We start from the raw sequence: 23,705 nt of genomic DNA, 5'->3' as shown, positions 1-23,705 counted from the left end.
CCCAAATCATCATAGGGAACAATGGTAAATGGGCCAGAAAGCCCCAAAAAAAACCCTGACCAGTGAAATGTCCCCCCAAAAGTAGTTCACGCCACCCCGCGATGAACGTGAACCCGAAGCGTGGCGAGCGGCGGCGGTACGCGTCCTCCGACCTTTTCATACCCCCACTATCCACTAGGGCGTGGAGTGAGAATAGAATAATGTGGCGAGCGCAGCGAGCCACCGAGCCCGAAGCGTGGCGAGCGCAGCGAGCCCCGCGAGGGGACGCGGATACCTTCACAGGTAAACGCGTCCCTTCGCGGGCTTCACAGGTATCCGCGTCCCCTCGGTGGCTCGCTGCGCTCGCCACACTATTCTATTCTCACTCCATGCCCTAGTGTGAAAAGTATGAAAAGGTATGAAAAGGTCGGAGGACGCGTACCGCCGCCCCTCGCGGGCTCGCTGCGCTCGCCACGCTTCGGGTTCACGTTCATCACGTGGTGGCGTCAAATACTTTTGGGGGGACATTTACCATTGTTCCTATGATAATTTGGGTAAATTGAGCCATTTAACATTGTTTCCTATGGGAAATCGTGGTCATCGCGGGTAAATTGAGGCATTTAACATTGTTCTCTATGGGGAAATCGCGGGCATCGCGTCTGGCCCATCGCACCCGATTTTTTTGCGCATGCGATGCCCGCGATGGCCCCGATTTTACCCCCGATGACCGCGATTATGATCGTTGTGGCCGTGCTAGGAAACAAGTACCATATATATATATATATATATATATATATATATATATATATATATATATATATATAGGTACTCTTTACTTAGAAGGGCGCCCATCATGGCCATCTCGGGCATTGAATGCACTAAAAAATCGGGTGAGATGCGACCGACGAGATGCCCGTGATTTCCCATAGGGAACAATGTTAAATGTCTCAATTGACCAGATTTTCCTGTTCAATGCCTCAATTGACCCGATTTTTCCATAGGAAACAATGTTAAATGGGCCACAGAGGCCAAATAGGCACCCTGAAGTGTGAAATGGCCACCCGAATTGTTAACGGCACCCCACGATCAACGTCAACCCGAAGCGTGGCGAGTGCAGCGAGCCCGCGAGGGGCGGCGGTACGCGTCCTACGACCTTTTCATACCCCCACTATCCACGTCGGCGTGGAGTTGAGAATAGAAAGTGTGGCGAGCGCAGCGAGCCACCGAGCCCCGCGAGGGGACGCGGATACCTTCACAAGTATCCGCGTCCCCTCGCGGGCTTCACAGCTGTCCGCGTCCCCTCGCGGGGCTCGCTGCACTCGCCATGCTTCGGGCTCGGTGGCTCGCTGCGCTCGCCACACTTTCTATTCTCAACTCCACGCCGACGTGGATAGTGGGGGTATGAAAAGGTCGTAGGACGCGTACCGCCGCCCCTCGCGGGCTCGCTGCGCTCGCCACGCTTCGGGTTCACGTTGATCATGGGGTGGCGTTAACAATTGTGGGGGCCATTTCACACTTCAGGGTGCCTATTTGGCCTCTGTGGGCCATTTTACATTGTTTCCTATGGAAAAATCGGGTCAATTGAGGCATTGAACAGGAAAATCGGGTCAATTGAGACATTTAACATTGTTCCCTATGGGAAATCGCGGGCATCGCGTCGGTCGCATCGCACCCGATTTTTTAGTGCATTCAATGCCCGAGATGCCCGAGATTTTTTACTAACGATGCCCACGATCAAAATCATGGGCGCCGTTCTAAGTAAAGAGTACCTATATATATATATATATATATATATATATATATATATATATATATATATGCCTAAGGGTGGGGATCTGTAATGTTCTTTAAATTGCTATGCCTTTGTACATGCTGATTATTGGATTATCAAGTGGATGCATTTATTATAAACTTTTTGGATTATACCGAGAAGTCTGGTGCTGGTTTTTCCAAAAGGATTTCAAACCCCTTTATATATTGCATCATTGAATTCAATAGGGGGTGTTGTGTGAAGTAGAGTGACCCTAAAGGGGCACCTAGATACACACTACCTGGCGCTCGGCAATTCCAATTTATCTAGATATATCTAAAGGTGGTGCATAAGGAAATCCTTCAGCTGCAGCATATACTCCTGTGAGCCCGTCTAGGCGCACGGAAATAGAAGAGATAGATGGGGGGAGTAGGAGTGAATTGCGCTGCTGATTAAAGATAATTAGGCACTAAATGACTGTATAAAGATGAATGCAGGACACACTGTAGTGTGTCCTGCATTCATCTTTATACAGTCATTTAGTGCCTAATTATCTTTAATCAGCAGCGCAATTCACTCCTACTCCCCCCATCTATCATTGAATTCAATGTAGAAGTTTGAGACTACCCACAGGTTTGTAGGATCCTAAGTAAGGCGCACCTCCTAAAATAACCTTCCAGATATCCATTCCTGTTAAACTATGAGCTAAATTTAGATTTATTTTAAAACATTATTCAATAATAGCAATTTGATTATAGTGAAAGGAGTGCTTTTTGTTAAAAAAAAAAATATATTTACTGTAATCAAGTTGATGATGATGATAATGATAAATGGCACTTTATACTCTTTAAACGTATGCAGGCATAATGACATGCTTCTTGTTTGCTCTTTATAACTACATTTGGATGCAAATAGGTCCAAATTATTGAATGAGAGGAGAGATGCTTTATAAACATACTATATAATAATAACAAAAAATCAATATAAACATTTTCTGTAAATTTAAAAAGGATGGTAATATATTGCCAGCCAACAGAGCTCTGTTGATTCTTAACTTAAGTCAGGTTTCCACCAACTACAAAGAGTCATGATTTCTGGAATCAATTCTCTGTGCCATGTATATATATGCTAATTTTAACCATGTAGGAAATTCAATTAAAAAATAATATAAATCAAGCCATTGCATCAATATATAAAAAGTGTAACCACTGACATACATATACATATGGTATTGCCTCCCTTACCATGATGAATACCCTCTCCACATACACCTTGATGCACCTGTATATCACCATGTAACACAACTATAAAATTAGCACAGATGCCATTTAAATCCTTTGCGGATGTTTACGGTAAACAGACTCCGGGTCCAGGAGGAGCCCACACCGCACAAGCTGCACCCATTTCCTTAATACTTACCCCTCCCTAGTCCCGCAACGACGGCACCAGAACTGCGGAATTGTCACTGTGCGATTTTTCCAGATATCTGCAAATGCGCATAAGAGTCCTCTAGAGCTCAGACTGTATAGGGATGCACTGCATGACTCTGCTGCCAGCAAAGTGGACAGGGCTCAGATGGATGAGACTGCACATAGGCCTCCTCCTCTCTTAAAACACCCCTGCTTTTCTGCAACAGAAAACTGTCCCTCCCCTCTTTCAAACTATGGGGCACATTTATCGTTAAAGAGCGATGCCGGAGTGGTGACCTCGCTGCACATCACAGTGTGGTATTCTGCTATCGCCAGGATGTATTAAAGCGGGGGTGCTGGAACAACAGGTGCATAGAAAGGCTATCCCTGCGATCAAAAAAATGGCGAAAGAAATTGCCCTAGGGCAATAGTCAGGCGCTGCGTATGCCCTCCTCTTACAAATCAAGCAGCAGTTATAATTAGGGATTGTCAGTCCCAATAGGAAAAGCAAGATAAAAAATGGGGTAAAAAACTGCGCTGTTTGAGGAACTGAGTAAACAATCAATTGATAAATTTAAAAAAATTTTTTAATTTCATAAATTAGTATACATTGAATAATACACAATTAATAAACAAAATAAATTAAAATTAGAATTAGCATGAAGTGTGCACTTATTGGCCAATTAGATATTATATCTGTGCAAATGCGGCACTTGGTGGCTCCACTTGTGTGGTGGGCCCTGCTTTCTCTGAAAAAGAGGGGACACTCTTTTTCAGAGAAAGCAGGGCCCACCACACAAGTGGAGCCACCAAGTGCCGCATTTGCACAGATATAATATCTAATTGGCCAATAAGTGCACACTTCATGCTAATTCTAATTTTAATTTATTTTGTTTATTAATTGTGTATTATTCAATGTATACTAATTTATGAAATTAAAATTTTTTTTTAAATTTATCAATTGATTGTTTACTCAGTTCCTCAAACAGCGCAGTTTTTTACCCCATTTTTTATCTTGCTATCCCTGCGATCAGCAGCTACCGCAGGAGAAGTGTCTTCTCACATTGAAGACACTCCCCTATATTCTCCTGGCAAATCAGTGTTTCTGAAAGCGGGCAAGTAGTGCTAAGGTCTTCACTGACTGCAGTGTGTGTGCTCCATACTGTATATATATATTGTTTTGCATGTGTAGAGCAGGCACTCAACAAAGGTATTTTAAAGTTCAAAAAGAGTTTTATTCCATAGACAAAAGCATCTGGCCAATGGAAGAAAACTCTTTTTGAACTTTAAAATACCTTTGGTGGAGCACTGCCACTATATTCCCTTGTTGAATTGAGTGCGGTTCAAAAATTATCTATATCTATCTATCTATCGCTCTCTATCTATCTATATATAAAACAAGGATTTGTTTTATAAAATTAGATTTGTAAACACATAAAAAAATGGCAATAAGTAGAAATATAAGCATATATTTGTGAAAGGCAACCACATATATCTAATCTTCACTGAAAAGTGCTCAAGTGCACAGAGAAGTCTTGCAAGGCAGTCCATGCAGGGTATTGCAGCAGCTGTCGGTGTTCCGCCTCTACACCCGGAGGGGAGCACATGCTCCACTCCACTCAGCTAGTGATGAGATTATTGTCAGTGGGCTAGCGGGAGGTAGTGTCAGGACAAGCAGAAGCAGCTTACTCCCGGGGAGATGCACGTACAGTGGGTACCTTTTCAGATGCTAACAATAGTTTTGGTGAACAAGATCCGTAAGTAAAATACTTTTGGAACTTATACATTTGAGAACATTGCAGTTCCCATTATAAAGATGGGAACTGCGGTGTTACAGCACATGCGATAGCTGCCCCACTGATTTCTCTGAAATCAATGCGGTAGCAGCTTGATACATTTAAGAGATACTTAAAAATGCCGATAACAGATGTTTATCGCATTTTTAAAGGCATTCCCTCTTTGATAAATGGCCCCTAAATATCCTCAGGAAAAATATACTGCACTACATAAAAATCATGGAGTTAAGAGATAGGGCAAGATCTTCCTCACCTTGGCTTCCAATAATTGGAAACTACAATGGAGAAAGGGGGATGCCCTATTTCCAATGATAGGGCCTACTAGTAGTTATTATCTGGTGATCATAAGTTCATCATTCTCCTCTGCATGCAAGGGGTGTGGGTGCCCTCCATGGATCTGTACCTGTTTGAGGTGTGCACAGTACACGACTCTACAGACCGGGCATTAATAGTAGGTTTTTTTATGTGTTTAATTAAAAGGGAGCATGGCCACATATTCCTGATTAGGCCTTACCCCTGCTTTACCTTGACCCACCCAATCTCTCAGTTGATACTTAAAGGTCAACACTCATAAAAGATCGACATGTACAAGGTTAACATTGACAAAAGGTCAACACAAGCAAAATGTTGACACCTGAGCACGTAGACCCTAACTTATCATAGTGCATACCATGCTTCAGGCCAGGTGCCTCGCTCCACTGCCAATGCATTCTGCACACTTTACCGTTCCCAATGGTAAAGTTAGAAAAAGTAAAAAAAAAATAACAAATCATGAAAACGAATGTCAACCTTTTCATATTGTCATGCTGACATTTTCCTTGTTTTGGCCTTTTGGCAATGTCGACCTTGTGCATGTCAACATTTTGTCAATGTAATAGGGTGTGAGAATCAGAAACAGAGAGATTTTGGTATTTTACCTTTTTTTTTTTAAAGCGGCAATCTGTTACATGGTAAAAACAACCTTGTGTTTCAGTGTAAATGATTGCTGCTTTAAAAAAATGGAAAATCTCTCCCAAAATCTTTCACTTTCTGATACTCACACACTATTAAATGTGGCCCTTCGCGTCAATCTATTGACTGTTGTCTTCAACATTGTTGACCTACCACCAGAAACCCTTCTTTACAGCACTGATCATATTCAAGTCAGCCTCGTAAAGAAACCTTGACACAGAATCCTGACTTTTCCAGTTTTGTTAAGGTGAAGTAAGCAAGAACCACAAAATATTTGTGATGTTTTAAAAAAAAAAAAAAAATCACTTTTTCTATCGATTCCCTTTATTGACATTTCAATAAAAAAAAACTATTTGGTTTAAAGACAATAAAGACCGATTTAATTTTTGCGAAAATGTTATATTAATGTTGGAGCACAAACATGAAAAATGGGAGAAAACTCTCAGAAGTGAACAGGTTAAATACACCCATGAATATTGTTGGCACAATTCTACACATAGAATATGCAACAAAGCAGTCAAATGGTCATTGTGCCAATGGAGCTGCCGACTAGGTAAGCCACCGTATACACACTTTCCAAGCCCTTTTTAAATTATTGAAATGATTTTCATCAGTTACAGTCAGGCTAGAAAATAGTTCAGTACTTATATGTTAGTTGGGCGCCCACTATCGTTAGTACGCTAAGGGGTTTCGCCCTACAATCAGTTTTTATAAATAAATACCTTCACTATAATAGTATTTTGATGCAGGTTCCTCCTCTGGAACCCTCATCATTCACTGTACTTAGCTGGAACTTGACACACATATATGGGGGCATTCCTTTGACAGAAAATGATAGGATTTTTGTATTTGCTAGCTTTCTTCCCATACCCCACATGCTACCTTCTGCCATGAACAAAAACAATTATCTATTTCATTGCATTCAAAGGAAACCTTAATTACAAGGGCATGGTTCATTCTTTTCTTAGTCCAAATATCAGCTGCATTTCTAGGTAGCTGCTAGTTAGCATTTCATCTGTGCGGACCCCTAGACTTTGGGTTCACATGTATTTGTATAATGATGTACTACGGTCTTTGATTAATCCCCAAGTATTATGTGGTTCCACTGCTCCATTGGCTACTTGTGAAAGCTGGCGGTGAAGGATGAGATTCTCTTAGTCAGCATGTGGTATGACTTACTGTAGCCACAAATCACAAGTCTAATCAGCAAGTTCTCTAGCTTGCCATATGAGGGTCCTCAAGTGCTCAGCTTCAATAAACACAGAGTACAAGTGACATGCTGTAGGACTGGCCGACAACTTTCCATTAAGGAATATGGTGAGAACCACCGCATATGAAAATGAAAAACTGGCAATGCTAGACATATCAATAAAAATTGAGCTTTGTTTAGTCTTTGCTAATAAAAAAACAATACAACCCAATGACATGAGTTAAAGCCATTGTTAAGTGAATTAAGAAATATATTTGAAATTATTTGAGACACAATACTGTAAATGTTTATCCTTTGGACTGTAGCTTTTAGAGGCTGACTTTCATCCCAAGGCACTAATACATATTATAGGCAGAAGTAGAACAGTGCTCAGAGTGTGGTGACATGACTGTATTATTGTAGCCCCGTCCCTTTCTAGACATTGCCTTGGTTACTGTCATGTGAAGTGCTGTGATGATTGGCCCAATTACTGGATAGTGTGTACATAAACAAACATTTATTGTATTTCTCAGTGGCATGCATTGCAAATAACAGTAATGTGATGTCATTCAAGTTTGACTCATTATTAATGGAGAAAAAACTATCCATGCATTTAATCTGTACTTTACACTCCATTATGGAGAATTTGCCCTAAAAAACCTGTTACAATAAGGTATTTGTCTATTTCATAGAGCAACTCTGAGAATAAAACACAATTGTTTCTGAAACAAAGAGCATACATCTAGTCATTTACTGTGGAGGTTTCTTATGAAAGATCCAATCAGATTGAACCAAATTTAGCCTGCCTAAACCCATTTTTCTTTTTGTATTTTCCCAAATGGAAAAGAAAGATAGAAAGTTCTGTGAATGGGAAACCTTGGGTTAGCATAACTAAATTAATTCAGAATATTATTAAACTTGTTGAAAACATTAAAATGTTTGTGCACGCACGGGGTAATGTGGCTCACTCAACTAATGGTAGTAAAGGTGTTAAGGCACTTTAGTTACAGTATGTTAACTCAGGGGTCCCATGTAACGAGCCAAAATTTGTAATACAGGTCGTGTCTACCGTATCCGTATATTCCAAAAAACCGAAATATTCCTAAAATCGTGGTTTATTTGGGGTTTTTTTTGTTCTTTTTTTTTCCCCAGCAGCCTCTTTTTTCATACTTACCCCATCCCCTGGTGTCCACCGGAGTCTTCGGAATCCTCTTCAGCAGCAATTCCGATCCCAGGGGTGCATTGCGAGAGTGCACTGGCACGCCAGTGAAGTCACCGGCGCACCCATGCTATGCACTCCTGGGACTGGAGATGCCGCTGAAGAGGATTCCGAACTCCGCCGTGGATGCCAGGGGGCAGGCACCATCGGGGCACCGACAGAGGACCAGGTAAATATGAATAAAAAATATTCCAAAATCAGTAAAAATCCCTTATCCAAAATGCTCGTGGACCGCAGTATTTCGGATAAGGGATACTCAACCTGTAATAACATTTTTTGTTATCAGGTTTGGATGAGTAAAAAAAATTGTGTAAATCATTATTTAAAAAAATTGCTATAGAGGTCCCATGTTTTCTGTTTCTCAGCTTTTCTCCAACCCAAAATCTGTCCCATTACAATAATCCTTTTAACATGTACTATATTTCTGATACGTTATATTAGGAGGACATAGGAAGATGTATGAATCCTTCTAAAAAGGACAAGTGGAGATGGTGCTTATAATTACCAATCATCTTCTAGCTATCATTTTAGAGACTGTGCTGGAATTATGTATGCTAGGAACTGATCAGTTTCTAGGGTTACACCTCTCCAATTGGCCTCTTCAGAAGGTTTGATAAATTTCCTCACAAAAGGCTACAGGTTCTTCAACATCAGGTTACATTGGTGTCCCAATTTTCAATGAAAAATTTACTGATATCTTATACCATCAGTACCATATGAAACAGGTGGCAAAAATAACTCTGTATCCTACTCATAGCTTGTACAGATAGACAGCAAACAGCTCTGCACACATATGCTTCCACTGTTTCAATGCCGGGGGGGGGGGGGGGGGGGTAATTTAATTGTGCACATTTTTTTTTCTTCAAAAACCTTCCAGCACATAGTTTTTACCGCAGCCACTGGGTTTTCCCTAATCAATTAGAGGAGAGAAAATTCTACTGAAATAACTGCATCTTTTTGACACATCTCCAGAGCAAGTAAAATTTTTCCTAAAATTTGTATCTTTATGAAAAAAATCATTAGGACCATTGCAGCACTCCCACCCAACACCTTAACTACTCACCTTCTGAAGCAGTACCGTCCTGCTCTGGATTCTGACTGGCATGATTTCTGCAGCAGCGGTGTGTAAGTATGTGCGAGTGTGTGTGAAACCCCTGTGATCCCCTATAAGCTGTGTGATCCCCGGCATGTGCCAGGAGGCAGTAGCAGGCAGATGTACATCTTTCCAGCAGCCACCTCCCAGCAGCCATCCCCCTCCGAGCATCCCCAATAGTGGAAAGAGCGAGGGGAGATGACTGTGTACCGCATTGACTGGCCACCTCACAGTGGCCCTTATTCTGGTCGGTGCGGATATATCCGCGTGCGTTCGGGCCGCCGATGTTTTGTATCTGCGCATGTGCAGAGGCGTCTCTGCGCATTTGCGAGCGGGGCGTACGGCCAAATCCCGCATGATATGTTAACACTCCGAACAGGGGGTGGAGAGGGGCGTGAAGGGCTATTTGGGCTCATTACCATATGCATACGCCCCGCGTTTCATGGGCGTTCCCATGAAAACGCTGGGCGTACGTATTGTAATGCGGCCGTGACGCACATGTAGGGGGCGGACATATGACATCGCTGGATGTCAGCTGCCCGCCCAGATCCCTGCTTTTGCACGGAAAAATGTCCGTGTGGTCTGAGGTTGCGGGAGCTGGTGGAGCACTCGGTCCTGCATTCGATGGTCTGCGACCATCGAATGATGGGGGAGGTACCTTAGATGGAGGAGGCGTATTCCGTAAAAAATACACATGCGGTCCGTTCGGCCAGCTTCTTACCGCGTACGGACGGAGTTGGCGATCCGTATGGAAGGCGGGGTTTTGCACGCACGGTCCTGGCCGCATAATCGGATCCGGCCGCACCGATCAGAATAAGGCCCAGTGTTACGTAGAGATGTGTCCACATACACTTTTGGTGTCATGTGGCACCAGATGAATAACATGACTAAATGCTCCACTACAGGTAGCAATTAGATGGATTCCCAAACTGTTTTGTATCAAAATAATTTGTAGCAAGTAGCGGATTAAAGTATTATATATTGAGAGAAAGTCATGGCTAATCTGCAGTCCCTAATTGGGTATCTGCCAAAAAAGCAGACTTTATTTTTGTTTATATAATCGGAAAAAAAAATGATTACACCTATAACTATAGGCAACACTTTTGAAAGATCATTGAAATCCTGGAGTGCACAACATGCAATGAGTAACTTGAAGGATAGTGCACTGTATTTTCAACATTTGCAAACATTGACCATAGACATCAGTTAGACATGTGCCAAGACTTTATTAACTGACCTTTCGATGCTCCTGAAGGTTGACTGATGAGGAGCATTTCTTGTTACAGACTGTGCACATAAGCCTCTTCTTAGAATTTCCTGCAATAAAGGAAAACACACCTCATTTAAGAAGAAAGCAATTTCATTTCTCCCATGAATTCTCATTTTCAGGACAACTTTTTCAGTGAGTGATATAGATGAGCTTTACAGGAAAAACCAGGATCATGTACTAATAGAGCAGTGCAAGGCCAAAGTGTAATGCACTGAAAAAGGATATACAAAGTATAAAGTAATACTGTAAGCGGTACTTTGAAACCACTCCTAACTGCCTGAACCTGGATGAGGATAGTTCTTTCCCTGGGTAATTAAGAGAAACCTTGTTAGCCATTGCAAGTCATTACAAAATACAACAGGTGTCTGCTTCTAGGGCGAAGAGATGGGCGGTAGGGATTATAAGTACATTCAGCAAAGGTGAAGTCTTAAATAGTTTTTTTTTTATTTCATCAACTTCCAACTGAAGGCCATGCGGGCATATGTAATAGGGGCTGATTTTCCCTCAGTGTGTGATGCTAGCCAATCTAGGAAATAATTTTAAAGCAGCAACACCGGCAAACTCAGACCTATTACATATGCAGCCCTATATAGCCGTTTTTTTTAGACCCTTACACAGGGCTGCAAATTCGCAGCTCTGTCGGTTATCAAATGGCTTTGCATGCACACGGTACACAGTCCAATCAAAGCCAGCAAAGTTTGTAAGGTAGCATTCATATAGCTCCAGAAGCATTCATATCTAATTGCAACCCATCAGGACTGTCCTGTAATCTGATGGGACTGCCATGCTATGGAATCCTATCAAAAGGAGAAAAGGTTTTGCGCCGGTCGCACAGGAAAAGTATTTGTAGATATATACAGGAACCCCTTGTTTTTTAGATCACATTACTTAATTCTTAGCAAGATCTTAATGATGATAAGAGTATAAGGGGGTGCTACCACGGGACATAGAAAGAGACAATTTTATTTGAAAGAGAAAGAATGTCACTGGGGTGGTGCACTTCAGGGAAAGGGAGTATTCTAAAAAGTAACTTTTAATCGAAGTAGCTAAAAAAGTTGCGAAATATAGACTAAAACACAAACATATAAGACACAGACAGTGTAGTTAAAAAGGACACTGAGTCCTCACACACGCGCTGGCGGCTAAGTCAGCGCTGGAGTGTTAGGCTGTCCGGGGAGACCCGCCGTTGTCTGATAGCCGTAGTTGAAGTGTCGGGTGTGCGCCGGAGTGTCAGGTAGTAACACTGCCGGTCAGTCACCACTCCGTCTGGAGCTGCGGTGAGTGGCGCCACTACACCGCTTCTGAGGCTCCACGGACTCACTGGAGAGTGAAGTCCGATTACGGTAACGTCGCACAGTTTAAGCTAAACATATACAAAATGCATTTCAAGGGGGGAAGGGAGGCAGGGGGATAAACACTGCGGTAGCAGTCGGTCTGCGTACGCTTCGCAATGGAGCTTCGTTAGGGTCCCCCCTTGAAATGCATTTTGTATATGTTTAGCTTAAACTGTGCGACGTTACCGTAATCGGACTTCACTCTCCAGTGAGTCCGTGGAGCCTCAGAAGTGGTGTAGTGGCGCCACTCACCGCAGCTCCAGACGGAGTGGTGACTGACCGGCAGTGTTACTACCTGACACTCCGGCGCACACCCGACACTTCAACTACGGCTATCAGACAACGGCGGGTCTCCCCGGACAGCCTAACACTCCAGCGCTGACTTAGCCGCCAGCGCGTGGATGTGACTGCCTCGGTATTACCCGGCCAGCGTCAGGGAAATACATGCCCGTAGCCTTACAGCACAGGCTCGGAGCTGTATCCCTTGCCATATGTACGTAAAGCACCTGTCTCACCCCTCATATACACAACCTGAATTATCACTTCCACCTACGGGACACAATATTAGTTCCCTGACATATATTATATTGTAGGATAATAAGTGACATAACAGGACTTACTAAACATTGTGTAAACGGTGACGCGCACCAACTGAACCTGCTACATCAATCTATAAGGGGACGGCTAGACAGTGGGGAACACTGTGTGAGGACTCAGTGTCCTTTTTAACTACACTGTCTGTGTCTTATATGTTTGTGTTTTAGTCTATATTTCGCAACTTTTTTAGCTACTTCGATTAAAAGTTACTTTTTAGAATACTCTCTTTCCCTGAAGTGCACCACCCCAGTGACATTCTATGGAATCCTATCCTTATGTATCCCTCCTATTATACCTATAGATTGTAAGCTTGCGTGCAGGGCCCTCCTACCACTTTGTCGGTTTGTTTCCACCCATTTTTTTTAATCACTGTTTCCAATTGTAAAGCACAACAGAATAGGCTGCGCTATATAAGAAACTGTAAATAAATAAATAAGGTGATTGACAGCCAAGGAGCGTTTGTAGACAGCACCACAACATTTTCTGGGAGTGCCACCTAGAAACGCAAGTAGGCCCAGCCGTGGGGAGGGAGGTCCGCTGATGCGATCATTGGCCTTGAATTCCCCATGGTGATCGCAGTGCTGAGTAAGTCTACACTCTGCGAACAAGGGAAAAACCATTAGATGGTGAGTGATTGCGAATAGTTTTCCACCTGTGTGCACAACTGCGAATGTATTTGCAGCCATCCGCAGGAGGGGGGAGACTCTGGCAGGGTCACTTTCACCTGTTCACTGGGCTCCGAAGATATGCAGCCCAGCAATCAAGTCTGAATCGGGGCCTATGGGTCTAATTTCGGCGTTCTATGCTACATGTTCCAAAACCACAATGTGCATGCAACCATTGATCTGCAATAGTGCACATGTACAGGATTTATTGCAAAGTGAGTGGCTGGTAGCCATCGTTTGGTGGAGGTAATGGGATGTTGCTAGAGAAACGCAGAAGCATCAAGACCATGTTTTCTGAACATTTTTGTGGCATACGAAAATCAGCCAATTTGAATTCACTTGCAGCTGGAGAGCCCTTGGTGTCTTAGGAGAGCCACTGAGAGAGCAGAGACTTAAGCTGGCCATACATCTACAGATCGATTGTCAGATTGGGCTGGTTGGAACAAAAACCTGGTAATATCTGAATGACAGTTTTTGGCAGTTTTCCAGCTTTCAAAGGAAATATTCAACTGTCATTTACTCTCATCCATTACCAGGTTTTTGTTCCAACCAGTCAGATCGGACAATAAATCTGTAGATGTATGGCCAGCTTTACTTGACTGATCTGCATCAGATGTTTCCGCTTTTGTACATAAGCGTCAGATGTGAGATGCCAGCAGTGGGCATCTCTATGTACAAGAGTACATTTTTCATATTTTCACAATTGCACAGCAGACAATATAGCATTTACTAATGTATTTGCGTACACCTTTGAATCAGGACCTACTGTATATTAGGTGATACAATATTTATTTCTGAAACTTGTCTGGTAATTAGCAAACGTATAATAAATGAAATTCACCTAACAATTTCCATATAAATTATAGAAAGTATGAAAATAACATCACAGCTGCTAATATACTTACCTTCTGGGAAAGCCTTCAAGTAGTAATTTGCGATATCCTGACTAGGAAGTCCTGCACTTTAGGGGTCATTACAAACCAATCCACAAAAATGCTATTTTGTATTTAGGAATGATCTATTTAACTGATTCATATAATGTGGGAACGTGAAGGTGCTTCAGATGATGTGGAGCACTTTGACACAACAGCTGGTCCCAAGACCTACACTCTCCTTAGAGGGTGTGAAAAGCAATAGTTTCTAGACTTCTAGCACCAGATAAATGCCCAGTACACATAAATACATGTACATAAACAATAAAAAACAAAAATAAAATAAAGAAAACTTTTTGCATGGCTTATATTACACATCCAATAGGATCTAGCAAATAGTAAAGTTGAAGAAACACTTCAACTGAAGAAACATGGATGAGCAGAAAAACGAACACGGGCTAAAATGACATGGATCGGCAAATTTTTGGGCAAATTCGCAGGTATTTTTGCACAATTTGGGGTCTGTTTTCACCCATGCCGATTCGACAAAAAAAGTAAAATGGTAAGGGAGAAAAAGTACTCAAAAACGTGTGAAAGGCTCATGATTGAATACAGATCAACAAAATATTGCAGTTTTTTTCTTCTGGTGAAAAAATGGCAATAGTTATATATGCCATAACCATTGACAATTGCCATGTTGACATTTTCAAAATGTCAACCTAGTGCATGTCAACCATATGTTGTTAATCTATTGACTGTCTACCTAGACCATGTAATTTATCATTTGATCTTTCCAAACATTTTAGGTGACACTATGTTAATACTTTATGTCAATGTATATCATGAGCACTCGGAAAATATCCCAGCCCTTCCTAAGAGACTGAAAGCACCAGATAGATATAAAGATATACTAAGTGCCTATATGGCTATGTTATGGTAGTCTAATATGCTATAGGCTCTTGATGAAAGACAACTCATCCTGTTAAACAAAATGGTCCCCTGTGAGTAAGGTCTAGAGTAAAGTCCTACAAGTGATATATAGATAATCAGAGAATGTTATGTAAAGGCAACTATTATTGTTGCTATTCCACTCATACATCTATTGTGGTAAAAAGAGTCCATTGCTCAGCTCACCTGGTACCTGTGATTGGATGTGAAAGATGTGGAGTGGCACCAATCACCATGGAGCCATGCTTTTTTTTTTTTTTTTGTAAATATAATTTTTATTGGGTTTTAAAGGAAAAAATAATCACATTAAAGACTGTATGAGTATAAAAATACACGTGGTAAAATATTCTGAATAGAAATTAACAAGAATAAAACCAATACAATCTGACTCAAAGGGTGAGATTTAATAGGATGAGAGATTCAGAAAGTGAGAGATTTGGTGAGAAATCTTCATTTTTTTTTAAAGCGGCAATCATTTACACTGCAAAATCAAACAGTGTAAATGATTGCCACTTTAAAAAAACTGGAGATTTCTCACCAAATCTCTCACTTTCTATAACCTTCATCCTATTAAATCTCACCCAAAGTCTAGACGAAAGTACAAATCACTTGTTTTTGTCAAACAGGGGAGAAAGAGCAAAGCCGAAGAGAGAAAAGAGACAGATAAGCAAGAAAAAGAAGGGAAAAGAAGAAGTGGGGGCTGCGGACCCCTAATCACCAATAATATCTGAAAAGAAAATATTGTTAATGAAATGCACCAACAATAAATTAACTAATTACAGTAAGGCAGTAGTTCCCAATCTGTGCGCCGTGACTCCCTGGGGTGCCACAGCAATGTCACAGGGGAGTACGGAACTAGCAGGTGGGGGAGGGAAGGAGGAGGGGAGAGTGCGCAGCGAGCAGACAGCAGAGCGGCTGCCTGTGTGTGCTGCCTCCGTCTGCCCACCTTACCCAGCCGGGCACAGCACACCGCATGTTCAACAGCCCAACACAGCGATGTGCTGCCTGCTTCCTTCATTGATTGGCCAGACTCCTGAATGCAGCAGCATCAGTGGGAATAAGGGGACAGTGCTGCGCTGTTCCCCGCCAGCCAGGGGGGGGCGAGGGAGGGAGAGTGCGCAGCAAGCAGACAACAGAGCGGCTGCCTGTGTGTGCCACCTCTGTCCACCCACCTTACCCAGCCGGGCACAGCACACTGCATGTTAAACAGCCCAACATAGGGATGTGTTGCCTGCTTCCTCCATTGATTGGCCAGACTCCTGAATGCAGCATCAGCATCAGTGGGAATAAGGGGACAGTGCTGCGCTGTTCCCCTCCAGCCTGAGCTTGATCAGCACCCGCAGTCAGGTCTGGTTTTACTGCTCCCATCTCTCCCCCAGAGATAACCCTGCAGCCGCGGGGACAGCATTGGCAGCATTTGAAATGTGGGTCCTGAAGAGAAGGTCCTGCTAGAATTCTACACTGCAAATGTGAGCACTATCTATATACAGTTATGCCCAAGTACATCGTGGCTGCGTTGCGCATAAAGTGCGCCATGCAAATCGCGCATGGATCGCGCCTGCTCCTTGCGCTATAGTCCCGTTATAGATTGCGTTATAACGTAACGTAATCTTGTAAATGTAACCTGCACTTACACTCATTGACCACCAGATGTCACTTTTCCCAAACAGTACAGCGCATGCGTAAAAATCTCTTCTACAAAACAGTGGCCACCACGACTTTTCACTACGGATTTTGTCCTTACTTTACGGACAGAGTGTTTGTATTTACTCGCAGAAGCAGCTACGTACGGTCATTTATGTAATTGGTACAGAAGCCATGCTAACCTTTGCTATTGCTGGATGACTACTTAAAACATTATTTGAGGACCTACAGTATCATACTTTACACTACGGATTTTGTCCTTACTTTACGGACAGAGTTATTTTATTTTATTCGCAGCCGCAGTGACGTACTGTATGGTCATGAACTGTATGTGATTGGTGCAGAAGCCATGCTAACCTTTACTTTTTTTAAATGCACTATTTTTTTTTTTTCATTTTTTAATCAATAAAGTAATTTGGTGCTTTGCAAATTCCTTTTGCACAAAAAAAATAACAATGGCAGGCTGCAATGTACATGATACAGTTATTGTCGTTACATACTGTAAGATACAGAGAACGTTTTTTTTTCTCGCGAGTAAATTTTCCACTTCAGGTAAAAGTCCTTAATTTAGGGAAAGAGTACTTACTTTAAGGAAAGAGTTCTTGGATTAAATTTGCAGGAGGAGATATCAGTTATACATGTTGTTGGTACAGATTGCTACTGCATAAATATGGAATCCATGCTAACCTTTACTAATGCTGGAAACTTTCACATGGTATATTATTTACGGAGGTGTCTATCATTATGCTGTACTGCGCCATGAAAACAGCGCAATCTACTGGGCATGTCTCATACTTGACTATACAGTATATTGTACACCAATGGAGCAGCTGAGATCACAGGTTTCTGTGGCCTAGCGGTTAAAGACACAGTTACTGTATACTGCTAGCAGCAATACTGGTTCGATCCACAGTGTGGTACAGGTTTTTTTTTTAAACGTACTACTTTTTTTTTTTTTCATTTTTTAATCAATAAAGTAATTTGGTGTTTTGCAAATTCCTTTTGCACAAAAAAATTAACAATGGCAGGCTGCAATTTACATGATACAGTTATTGTCGTTTCATACTGTAAGTTACAAAGAACATTTTTATTTTCGCAAGAGAAAATTTTCCACTTCAGGTAAAAGTCCTTAATTTAGGGAAAGAGTACTTACTTTACAGAAAGAGTTCTTGGATTAAATTCGCAGGAGGAGATATGATCAGATATACATGTTATTGGTACAGATTGCTACTGTATAAATATGGAATCCATGCTAACCTTTACTTTTTTTTAAAATGCACTATTTTTTTTTTTTTTTTAAATCAATAAAGTAATTTGGTGCTTTGCAAATTCCTTTTGCACAAAAAAAATAACTGGCAGGCTGCAATGTACATGATACAGTTATTGTCATAACATACTGTAAGATACAGAGAACGTTTTTTTTTCTCGCAAGAGTAAATTTTCCACTTCAGGTAAAAGTCCTTAATTTAGGGAAAGAGTACTTACTTTACAGAAAGAGTTCTTGGATTAAATTCACAGGAGGAGATATGATCAGATATACATGTAAAAAAAAAACTGTACCACACTGTGGATCGAACCAGTATTGCTACTAACAGTATACAGTAACTGTGTCTTTAACCGCTAGGCCACAGAAACCTGTGATCTCAGCTGCTCCATTGGTGTACAATATACTGTATAGTCAAGTATGAGACATGCCCAGTAGATTGCGCTGTTTTCATGGCGCAGTACAGCATAATGATAGACACCTCCGTAAATAATATACCATGTGAAAGTTTCCAGCATTAGTAAAGGTTAGCATGGATTCCATATTTATGCAGTAGCAATCTGTACCAACAATTGTATAACTGATATCTCCTCCTGCAAATTTAATCCAAGAACTCTTTCCTTAAAGTAAGTACTCTTTCCCTAAATTAAGGACTTTTACCTGAAGTGGAAAATTGACTCCTGCAAGAAAAAAAACGTTCTCTGTATCTTACAGTATATAACGACAATAACTGTATCATGTACATTGCAGCCTGTCATTGTTTTTTTTTGTGCAAAAGGAATTTGCAAAGCACCAAATAACTTTATTGATTAAAAAATGAAAAAAAAGTAGTACATTAAAAAAAAAAAAAAAAAATTGTACCCCACTTTGGTTCGAACCAGTATTGCTGCTACAAGTATACAGTAACTGTGTCTTTAACCGCTAGGCCATAGAAACCTGTGATCTCAGCTGCTCCATTGGTGTACAGAATACTGTATAGTCAAGTATGAGACATGCCCAGTAGATTGCGCTGTTTTCATGGCGCAGTACAGCATAATGATTGACACCTCCGTAAATAATATACCATGTGAAAGTTTCCAGCATTAGTAAAGGTTAGCATGGATTCCATATTTATGCAGTAGCAATCTGTACCAACAATTGTATAACTGATATCTCCTCCAGGAAATTTAATCCAAGAACTCTTTCCTTAAAGTAAGTACTCTTTCCCTAAATTAAGGACTTTTACCTGAAGTGGAAAATTTACTCTTGCGAGAAAAAAAAAATGTTCTCTGTATCTTACAGTATGTAATGACAATAACTGTATCATGTACATTGCAACCTGCCATTGTTATTTTTTTTTTGTGCAAAAGGAATTTGCAAAGCACCAAATTACTTTATTGATTTAAAAAAAAATAGTGCATTTAAAAAAAAAGTAAAGGTTAGCATGGATTCCATATTTATACAGTAGCAATCTGTACCAATGACATGTATATCTGATCATATCTCCTCCTGCGAATTTAATCCAAGAACTCTTTCTGTAAAGTAAGTACTCTTTCCCTAAATTAAGGATTTTTACATGAAGTGGAAAATTTACTCTTGCGAAAATAAAAACGTTCTTTGTAACTTACAGTATGTAACGACAATAACTGTATCATGTAAATTGCAGCCTGCCATTGTTAATTTTTTTGTGCAAAAGGAATTTGCAAAGCACCAAATTACTTTATTGATTTAAAAAAAAAAAAAAAAAATAGTGCATTTAAAAAAAAAGTAAAGGTTAGCATGGATTCCATATTTATACAGTAGCAATCTGTACCAATGACATGTATATCTGATCATATCTCCTCCTGCAAATTTAATCCAAGAACTCTTTCTGTGAAGTAAGTACTCTTTCCCTAAATTAAGGATTTTTACATGAAGTGGAAAATTTACTCTTGCGAAAATAAAAACGTTCTTTGTAACTTACAGTATGTAACGACAATAACTGTATCATGTAAATTGCAGCCTGCCATTGTTAATTTTTTTGTGCAAAAGGAATTTGCAAAGCACCAAATTACTTTATTGATTAAAAAAATGAAAGAAAAAAAAATAGTACGTTTAAAAAAAAAAAAACTGTACCACACTGTGGATCGAACCAGTATTGCTACTAACAGTATACAGTAACTGTGTCTTTAACCGCTAGGCCACAGAAACCTGTGATTTCAGTTGCTACATTGGTGTACAATATACTGTACAGTCAAGTATGAGACATGCCCAGTAGATTGCGCTGTTTTCATGGCGCAGTACAGCATAATGATAGACACCTCCGTAAATAATATACCATGTGAAAGTTTCCAGCATTAGTAAAGGTTAGCATGGATTCCATATAGCAATCTGTACCAACAAAATGTATAACCAAACAGATCTGCTTTAATTTAATCCAAGTACTCTTTCTCTAAAGTACTGTAAGTACTTTTTCTCTAAAGTAAGGACAAAATCTGAAGTGGGAAGTTGGACAAAATCTGTAGTGGGAAGTTGCGTGGCAGCCTGACATTTAGTTTTGTAGAAGACAGATTTTTTTTTCTTTTATAAAGTGAAGAATGTTGATTGGCCAGCTTCTCACAGATCAATGTCAACTGCAACATCATTGTATTCAGCACCGTAGTCTTAACGTGTAACATTTGTCACCCAGTGGTTAAACTATGTATTACATGGTGTGGAACATAACGCAGGACATAACGCAATCTACAACTCGCGACTCAGAGACCTCAAAAGCGCGTTGTAAACCACGATGTACTTGGCCACATCTGTAACTAGCACTGGCAAGGCCTGGCATTCTGTGTTAAGGGCATACTGTGTAATGTAATGTAAATTAGGGACACTATGGCCTTTATCCAGATCTGATCGCAGTACAAATTTGTTTGGAAAATGGGCAAAACCATGGTCCTTATTCTAGTTCACTCTTTCTGACAAAATCCTTCTTAGATGGACAAAACCATGTGCACTATAGGTGGGGCAGATGTAACATGTGCAGAGAGAGTTAGATTTGTGTGAGTTATTTTGTTTCTGTGCAGGGTAAATACTGGCTGCATTATTTTTACACTGCAATTTAGATTTCAGTTTCAACACCCCACCCAAATTTAACTCTCTCTGCACATGTTACATTTGCCCCACCTGCAGTGAACATGGTTTTGCCCATTTTCCAAACAAATTTGTACTGCAATCAGATCTGAATAAGGGCCTATTTGCGGAGCATTGGAAATTGTGCTACTTTGTGAGAACGCCCCTTTCTTGTTGTGTGACCACACATCTTTTTTGTGCTGCTCCCCGAAGGCGCGCAGTGTGTGTGTGTGTGTGGGGGGCTTAGGGCGAGGCAGGGAAACTGAGTTCCACCACCTCACTGGTGGTGGTGGTGGTGGTGGGGGGGGGGGTTGTGCGGCATGTGCTCCGGACGGTACAGGGGGTGTAACAGACTGTGACTGGAGCCAGTGACCAAAGGGTGCTAGCAGGCTGAAGAGCGCTGGAGTGGCCAAGGAGTGTACTGGAGTGACCAAGGAAAGCACTGCGCAAGGGTCCTGATGGCTGATCGAAGTCCTGGCCACTGGCTGAGGAAATGAGTAAAAAATTAATATGTTATATGTGAGATGCTGCATAGGGAAATCTAGGAGGGAGGTGCCTGCTGTAAGTGACTTTTACACAGAGTAGCAAATTACTGTGTTAAAAATTTCAACCCGGTAATTTGCTGAATAATGGGGCCTACACACGTAGCGATATACAGGCACTTTCTAAGCGATCTCACTAAATCGCTTAAAAAATGCCCCTACCATTGCTGTGTGTGTAGGGGCCACAGTGATAGCGATGCACGGCCCCATGCCTCGCTATCGCCTGGCAAATAATATCTACCATGCTCTCCGGTGAGAACATCGGACAGATCGCTCTGACAGATCGCTCGGGACACAGCGCTAACACATCTAACATCGCTACGTGTGTAGGCCCCTTAACACCGGGAAATTTCTTCAGTGCGAAAGGGTCAAACCGGGTCTTAAATCATAGGCCGCCAACAATGCTCTTCGCCAGGGTCGGCGACCCGGGATTTAGGACCTGGGTTGACCTTTTCACACCGAAGAAATACCTGTGTTATTCCACAAATTACCAAATAATTTGCTGCTTGGTGTGAAAGGGGGTCAGAATGGACTTGGCTAAATGATGCTGGCTGATTGCCAAGTCACAGGTCTGAAAGGGGTATTATTTAGTTATTTACAGTTTCTTATATAGTGCATATAGCGCAGCATATTCCGTTGTGCTTTACAATTGGAAACAACAGTGATTAAACAAACTGGATAGATACAAACCGACATGGAGGTAGGAGGGCCCTGCTCACATACGATGTTATAGGGAAGAGATTATAAGCTCATAAGCAGGTGGGAGGAGGAGGGGCTGGTCTTGGTGCATGGATGCACAGGAACCTTTTTAGATTGATTTTTTCAAATGCAAAAAAAATATATATTATTTTTTACAAAGCCTGGGCTTCTTGTTTTAATTTCTTTAAATGAATGAAGGTGCATTTGCACTGAAAAAAGACATACGGGAGTATTCATGTACGCTACGTAAAATAAATGACTACTTATCACTATACATTGCATCGTTTCAATGCAATGTATACATTTGATAAGTAGCAGTTCATGTATACTCACCTTTCTGGCATACCAATGTGTGGTATCTGGGGCTCCAGCCGCGCTGTCTTTTGATAGCATTTGTTTGACCCAATTACTTTTAAAAAAGTGACAGTTTGGTAATTATTTTGGCTTAAGGGTGCCTTGAAAAAGTCATGGAGACCAAAAGGGTGCCTTGGACTGTAAAAGTTTGGGAAACACTGGTCTAACTGATTACACCACTCTAGCATAGAGCGAGGAGAGCTAGAATTCCAAATTACAGGAATCACTAAACCTCACTTGAGTAAAAGAGTGAGTAAAAAGGTCAGCAACAATGAAGTGACTATACAAGTGTCATTAGGTTCATAACCATATTGAATCTGTGATTAAACTGCATGGAGTCTGCGATTTTTTCAACATTTACAGGTGTGCTAGTTATTAATATGCAGATACTAGTGATAGCTGTTTTTACTTTATAGCATATTCTTGGGTTCATTTTATATATGTCAGTTCTTAACATTGATACTTAGATTTCTCATATAATGTTGGAGATTGGAAGATTGCATTGTGGACTGCATACAGTATATTTAAGAATCACAAATGACAATATTAAGTGGAAAGATAAACATTTTATGTATCTTATTATGTATCTTATTCACATGTGCCATACTTCCATTAGGTCACAGGGCCATATGTACTAATTCCTAAAAAGCAATAAAGTGGAGAGTGATAACCAACCCACCAATCAGCTCCTAACTGCCATATTAGAGGTTGTGTTTGATAATTGACAATTAGGAAGCGAATGGCTGGATATCACTCTCCACTTTATCACCTTTCATGTTTAGTACATCTGTTCCCTATATTTGGAACAATGACAGTGTGGTTCTTGGGCAGCATAGTACCTAGAACACTTCCAGGGGTGTGGTTATTATAGTGATATGTCCAAAGAAAAAGCTTCTAATCAATAGACACCTTGGATACAGAAACGGTTTATCATGGAAAGTCCCTAGTGAATAAATAGATGCTTATTGTTACTGCATATCATGCTCCAGATATTTGTGAACTATATTCAGTCCGGTCAGGGCCGGTGCCACCAATAGGCAGTTCTAGGCATTTGC

General features: G+C 41.1%; 1 protein-coding gene across 1 annotated transcript in view; it reads right to left on the bottom strand.

Moving 5' to 3' along the window:
* The window catches only part of PRDM5 (PR/SET domain 5), a 206,088-nt gene that overhangs the window by 111,747 nt on the left and 70,636 nt on the right, over positions 1-23,705 (bottom strand). The window contains exon 8 of the mRNA XM_083174449.1: positions 10,624-10,703. Within this exon, the coding sequence (XP_083030575.1) occupies positions 10,624-10,703 (80 nt within the window). The remainder of the gene's footprint in view (positions 1-10,623; positions 10,704-23,705) is intronic.

This window comes from Crinia signifera, chromosome 1 (genome assembly GCF_055691185.1).
Source record: "Crinia signifera chromosome 1, ASM5569118v1, whole genome shotgun sequence".
Taxonomy (NCBI): Eukaryota; Metazoa; Chordata; class Amphibia; order Anura; family Myobatrachidae; genus Crinia; species Crinia signifera.
Note: the sequence above shows the minus strand (reverse complement) of the source record. Positions and strands in the feature narration are given on the sequence as shown.